At 45.2% G+C, this 6960-nt stretch overlaps 1 protein-coding gene across 1 annotated transcript; it reads right to left on the bottom strand.

Annotated features, from left to right (window-relative positions):
* Positions 1-267: 267 nt before the first annotated feature.
* Positions 268-5653, bottom strand: LOC120642395 (polyadenylate-binding protein 2-like). Its single transcript, XM_039918903.1, has 9 exons — positions 5132-5653; positions 4061-4179; positions 3316-3972; positions 3145-3222; positions 2949-3038; positions 2071-2202; positions 1532-1702; positions 1077-1280; positions 268-821 (listed from the first exon to the last, which is right to left on the bottom strand). The coding sequence occupies exons 1-9, from the start codon at positions 5400-5402 to the stop codon at positions 576-578; spliced, it is 1968 nt and encodes a 655-aa protein (XP_039774837.1). The 5' UTR covers positions 5403-5653; the 3' UTR covers positions 268-575.
* Between the last annotated feature and the right edge of the window lie 1307 nt (positions 5654-6960).

The raw sequence follows: 6960 nt of genomic DNA on the forward strand, positions 1-6960 counted from the left end.
CCGTCGCCGTGTGGAGTCAAAGTGCGGAACACATCCTGAGCCATGCTCCCGAGAGGATTTTCCAAGACATCACAAAGGGATGGTGCCACGCAACTAGAACACCCACCGGCCCCAGAGCAGAAGCAACCCCTGCTCTCATCTCCTCCGTTCTCGGTTGGTAATAATGTCGAGCAACAAACCACCAGAGACTAAATCTCGAAGTGTTGCTAAATTACTTGGGCCCCAAACATGAATCATGACATCAGATCACAAGATATTCCGCAAAAGTTACTAAAATCCCAAAGTTTCTTCTCACTCAATAATTGGAGTAGCAAAACTTTTAATAAGGCAAAAGACAGGTAATGTAACCACGGCCCCCAAATAGCACTCAAACTTGGAAACAAGTACTTTGCCTTAACGGTCAGGACACCAGACAGCACAAAATAATACCTAACATCCAGTATGGAAAAGACTCACTGCTCACACAAGTCCACCCATAGGAAGAAAAAAAAGGAGCAATACTGTCATGTGCCGGATAACCTCTGGAAAAACCACACGCAATTGCAAACTGAAGATCGTTTGTTATGACTTTCAAGTTAGGAGATAATGCCTTCGGTCAGTGATAACGCAGCAAGCTGACTGGTCGGGGTGTTTGGATTCTGCTGATGGGCTACATTGCGGAGAACGTCCATCGCCTCAGCAACCTTGGACTTGAGAGCCTCAGGGGACTCGAGCAGGTGGAGAACCTCTGTCTGATCCATCTCCAAAAGCATTCCGGTGACCTTGGCCGCTTGGTTTGGTTCCAGTTGCTCAACCAGTGGGTATAGGTTTTCACCAAGTATCTACATGAAAGCCAAAGTTGTAAATTAAATAGATAAGAAAAAAGAAGATTGCTGTAGAACAAAAGCAACAATGTAGTGGCTGTAAACACCCCACAAAACAATTAGCAGAAGCAAATACCATCATACAGATCCAAGTGAACTTATATTTGTTGCAAAAAGGTCAAAATGCATAATGAACATATCAACTGAACACAATATAGGAGGGAAAGATACAGTGGCCTGCACAGAGTACTTTAACACCAACTAGGGACATACCGTTCTTTGCTGCTCAGGAGTAGCATTTGCAAGGGCAGATGTCAGAGTACCAATTTGGGCAGCAGGTGATAAGGCTGTATCTCTCACAGGGAAGCCTCCCATATCATATGGCTGAATCATACCACCAGCAACTCCTGGAATTGCTGGAGCTTCAGGCATGTTGCGGCCGGTTGGGTAACGGTACATCCGTCCTCGAGGAAGCATCTGAGAAACATGACAAGATACATCACTTTACATTCACTTTCACAAGTCCCCCATAGAACAAATACCAAAACTACCGATTTTTCCCACCAAGCCAAACATCAAGTAGTTGAGAGAATAAGCAATGTGGAAATGAGCACAACAGACTGAACCATAATAGCTGACAATCTAAGTAAACCATTTTCACCAACAAAGTAGCATCCTAACCACACAGAAAACAGCATAATGGTGGAATATTTGATGAAAAACAATACCTGTTGCTGAAATGACTGCACAGGTTGCTGGCCCTGGGCCCCAGCTCCACGTCTAATACCTGGGCGTGGGCCCTGTTGACCCTGTTGGACAACCGGAACAAAATAATTTGGCATATGGGGACCCCCAGGTCTCATCCCTGGAACAAGCTGCTGCTGGAAACCAAATCCTGGCTGGAAGAAAGTGAATATACCATCAATGTCCATTTCGTTCAGCACATTAGCTAACGTAAATGAAATGCTTCATGCAAAAACTGAGTATATATAACAAATGATCAGAAAGTGATTGAACACAGGACAGATGTTGCTAACTAACGGAAAGTGATAAGTGCAACACAATAATAAACTATGCCTCACTTTGTATGCCAGGCTAAGCATATGGTACATGATAAAAGTTTCATAACCAAGACTGCAAATACCAGCACTAGATAATCTTGACAAAAGATGGGAACATGCTAATTCTCATATTGAAATTGGAGACAGGGATTTAACCTGTGGGTAATGTTTAAGTTCAAATGAAAAAGAAAGAGTTTCCATGGTACCTGAGGGGGTATCATAGCTGGAGGAGCTTGTCCATAGAAGAGTTGCTGAGGAGGCATAGGAGGGTACATTGGAAGGCGTGGAGCCATAGTGGGTGTCATTGGTACAGGAGGGCGCATCTGAGAAAACTGTGCCTGGATCATATAGGATGTGCACTGTCAGCAATTTAATATGTTAGATTGTACTCTCCTGTCTTTTTGTAAGGCCTAGATAGTTAAACACTTTGACTGTGAATATCTTATATATTATAATGTTTATGACCAAGAAATTGACATCATACGAAAGCATTTACAAGTATGAATCCAATAATACCACATTTGTATAGTATAATCTACAAATTCCAAGACTAAGAGTTTGTTAAACATTAAGAAGTTCGAATCTTGAGTTGCATGCGCACCTTACAAAAAGAGGGAGTAAGAAACTACACCAAATTTGTACAAATTCAAAAATATTTACGAAATAAACAAATTGTCAAGAGCGGGTACTGTTATCAATTGAGTTTAGTGCAAAATAAGACATCAGTATCACAATAGGAAGCAATGCAAAGCAGTATGCCTCTTCAGGTTCTGAACTCTAATTCTAAAGTTTAAGAAGACACATTTTGAAGGTAAAAAAAAGGCAGTAGGTGAAGGGCACCCTATATCATGAAATAGAGGTGGTATTCCTTGTATGGTCAATATTTCTTTGTTGCTTCAACATTGTTCTATACGGCAAACAGCCAATCATTTGCCAGCTCTTCTTTTACATAAAGCCTTAAATAAAAATGCTGCTATGTGCTAATCTATAGTAAACACTTGTAACAATCTATAGTAAACACTGGCACCCTAATTTCACATTTAATACTAACATAGTGCAGACTCAGCTGGTTTGAGGAATATACCTGTAACATTGCTTTTCTATCTTCTTTGCGCTGTGCAAATGCAACATACAGTGGCTTTCCAGATATCATTTTGCCATTCATTTCAGTCAACTGTATAGAAAGAAAACTTGTCAATGACATGTGACAGCAAATTGCTCAAACTTTTTTCTAAGGGGCCTAGCTGGCGGTTAATTCAATATCCTGGAAGCGAACTTACAGCCTGAGATGCTTCCTCACGAGTTGAGAACGCAACAAAGCCAGAGCCTTTGCTAAGACCATTTTGGTCACGCATCACCTATTTAACAAGTTCAGTCAGCTATTATAGACCAAAATTCAAGAGATAGGTGTATAATAAAAGGAAAAAATAGATTGGAAAACAATTAAGCACCTTGCACGAGGTAATTTTGCCAAAGTTAGAGAACAATTCACAAAGTTGGTCATCTCCGATGCTATCATCCAAGTTCTTGAGGTACAAGTTCAGTCCTTGATATTTGTCAGCAGCATCTTTCAAGCTTTGTTCAAATCTCCTTTTTAGTTCCATCTCTCTTTCTGACTTCTTCTGAGCTCTTCCAACATACCACTCTTTGTCATTAATCTTCTTTCCATTAAGTTCCTGAACAGCACAGGCAGCAGCATCTGGATTCTCAAAATTGATGAAACCAAAGCACCTTGATTTGCCATCCATACCAATCATCACAACAGCACTTGTAATATTCCCATATTCACCAAAAATTTTGACTAGATCCTCCTTTGTGGTAGACTCAGACAAATTTTTCACAAAGACATTGTTAAATTTTGTCTTGTCAAACGAATGATCTCTCTCTTGCTTGCGAAGAAAAGGTCCAACAAAAACAGGCTTGTCATTGATAAGCATTCCGTTAAGACTTTTTATAGCTGCCTGAGCTTCTTCTTCTTTTTCATACTGAACAAAACCAAAGCCTTTGGATTGGCTCACTTCATCCATGGCTACCTTACATGAGAGAATGGTACCAAATGTGGAAAAGGTCTCATGAAGAGTTTTATTGTCTATTGCCTTGTCAAGATTCTGGAGAAAAGACGAGGTAGGTCATAAACCAAGCTAATTGTTTTTGGATGACAATGCAAACTAAAGAAACCGCCAGATGATCAAGTACCTTGATGAAAATGTTAGCAGATCCACTCCTGCGGCTGCTTGGGTCACGGTTTGAATACATCACCCGGATAGGCTTGTTGTTAAGCAGAGCAAAGTTCAACACTTCCAATGCTCTTGCAGCTGTAAAATGGAATAGTTAATCAGCCATCACAAGTCCTTTGCCTTGGCACTAATAAACAAGCTACATGCGCATGATATTGTGAGGTCAGACACCACAACAAAACAGGAAATCCACAATCATGTCTAGCAAATTTACACATTGTCTTCGTTATGCCACATTTTGCACGCAACTTTTCACTATGTTGCACCTTATATCTACTCTAAGGGCTTTGGATAGAGGTTTTGGATCCAAAACCTTTTAGCATTGATGAATTCGGAATAAATCCTAAAATTTGAAGAGCATCCTTTCTTTACCAGGACACTTCTTAGATGGATATTTTGACTGTGCCCAGATAACTTTATTATTTAATTGGGCAAGTTGCATTCCTATTATGTCTATGTTATCTAACAAAACAGTTAAGCAACACATGAACGCCAGCTGCCAAGAACACTACATTACATCAAATTAGCAAACTCATGTCCAGATGTACCTTAAAACATAGCAAGTAAAACTGGGAGTAAACTGTAAGCATGGCTGTCTTAAACCCCATAGTCTTATATACTGCACCCTCAACGAGGCTCTAGGATTAAAAACTGAATTGCCCACCATCATCCTCCCCCTTTCTGAAAACAAAAGTATCCAAATCATCCTTCCTGATACCCAAAACATAATTAATCCCAGTGGCATTGCACCAAGCAACACATCCACTAAACAAAGGCATTGACTTCTGCTAGAAATGGACCATTCAACATCTACCGAAATTGTCAAACGCAATCAATCCACCACCTACCAACTGGGAAATCACTGGTGATATACAGTTTACAGATGCCATCGGAATCATCGAATCATGTGACATCGAATCGTAGCCCAATCTGATCAGACCGCAATTCAAATGCAGCCAAGCCTGACCAATCCTCCCATCCCGAATGGAGCAGATAAAACGAGAACCGCGAGAGGAGATCCCAATCATACCATCCACGGGGTTGCTGAAGTTGACGTAGGCGTATCCGAGCGAGCGGCGCGAGGTGACGTCCCTGCAGACGCGCACCGACACCACCTGCCCCGCCTGGCTGAAGAGCTCGTACAGCTGCGAGTCCGAGACGGACCCCTCCAGGTCGCCGACGTAGAGCGACGTGGTCGGGAGCGGCTGCGCCACGCCGACCGCTCCCGGCGACACCACCGCGGGGATAGCGCCCGCGCTCCCGTTCGCCGCCGCCGCCGCCGCCGCCACTTGCGCCGCCATCGCCTCCTCCTCCTCCCCTCGACCAAATTTTTTTCAGTTTTTTTTCGAAAAAAAATCGGATCTAAACCCTAGCAATCGGATTGGTAAGTCGCTCGATACTGATAGATCTCGCGGATTTGGGGATTTCTAAATTTTTTTTGGTAGTTTTTGGTTGCGGGATACAGAGGCCGCAGGCGGGAGCACGCGGGGGGGACGACTCTCTCAACGAGGAGGCCGAGGCGACGGGGGCGGGGAGGTGGTTATAGGGAGGGAGGGAGAGGAGCCGCGCGCCCGCGCCTAGGGTTTGCCCGCGCGCGCGCCACGGTGGGCTCGGTGCTCGTGCACCAGCTGGCGCCAGCAGTGGCGTGGCGCCTGGGCTGGTTGGTCAGCTGGTGGCCTGGGTCCGCCCGGTGCACGGCTGGGCTCCCGGCTCCGCAGCGGGCGTGGGTGGGGTGGGCCCGTGGGGGAGGGATCGTTTGGCTGGCTTGCGATGCTTGCTTGGCCTTTTCGCATTCCGGGAGGGTTGGTTGGATTCGAGTTGGCACTTGGCACGGAACCGGATTTGTTTCGGGGGGCGAGCCGGGCTTCGCTGGTCTCGCGTCGTGTTGAATCGAGCCTTGACCGATTCGATTTGGGCCGGGGCGAACTTTGCGTGCCGTCCCCTCGATAGTACGAAAATTATGCGCTAGTTCTACCCAGCAGCAATGCCGTATGCAACGCCAACTGATGTTTGTTCAAGATTTTTTTTTTTTGAAAATGGAGTCTGTTCAAAAGTTGAGCAAAGCCTCTGAGGGCCAGTCCCGGCAGTATGGATTGGATCCAAATAGGATATGGAAGCTCGGAAGATTCGATACGTCTTTATCTGTTTATTTTTTTTCCATTCAAAAATTGGCGAGTAAAGTTTCGTTCAAACTTTCTGTTGGTCCTATCAAAAAAGGGAAAAACGGTCGAGTAAACTGTTGATTTCAGCCCAAGCACCTGCACGGGTCACGGCTGCGAATGCTCCTGACCTCCTATTCTGCTTTGTGCTTTTCCCAGGGAGACAGCCATTGTAACAATTCGATTTTCGAATTCCAAACAAAGTTGCAAATTCACAAAGGTTTGAATAAATTCTATCCAAATTTAAAGCTTACACGTGGGACCCACCTGTCACTCCCTGCTCTCTCCTTCCTGTGCTCAACAGAGCTCGGTATGAGGGGAGGAGTCCTCCCGAAGCTCCTCCACCCTGTGTGCTGGCCGTCGGAGAACCTTGCCGCGTCGCCCGGCCGCCAGCGACGTCGCCAAGTCGTACACGCCCTCTTCCCGAGCTCGCCATCTGCCCTTCCTTCTTCCTCTCTCGCGCTCACTCTCTTCTTCCTCTGCTCACCACGATTGAGCTCAAGTAGCTCGTTGTTCCGGCCCCAAATCGCGAGTTTCCTTCTACGAGCTTCCAATCCACCGCAACCATGGGTTAATCACCTAGCTAGCTACCCCTACAACTCCTCCAATCCCAGCCTCGACACCCACTTCACCGGGAATCGGAGACTCCCCGGCTGCTAGCCATTAGAGCCGCCCGAACTCCACCTCAACGTCGAACTCC

This window comes from Panicum virgatum, chromosome 7K (assembly GCF_016808335.1).
Source record: "Panicum virgatum strain AP13 chromosome 7K, P.virgatum_v5, whole genome shotgun sequence".
Lineage (NCBI taxonomy): Eukaryota > Viridiplantae > Streptophyta > Magnoliopsida > Poales > Poaceae > Panicum > Panicum virgatum.

Coding starts and splice junctions, on each gene's coding strand:
- LOC120642395 (XM_039918903.1), bottom strand. CDS start 5,402: ATGGCGGCGCAAGTGGCGGCGGCGGCGGCGGCGGCGAACGGGAGCGCG. Junction 2,203..2,948: donor ATAGAAAAGCAATGTTACAG/GTATATTCCTCA, acceptor TATATGATCCAG/GCACAGTTTTCTCAGATGCG. Junction 1,281..1,531: donor TGCAGTCATTTCAGCAACAG/GTATTGTTTTTC, acceptor CATGTTTCTCAG/ATGCTTCCTCGAGGACGGAT.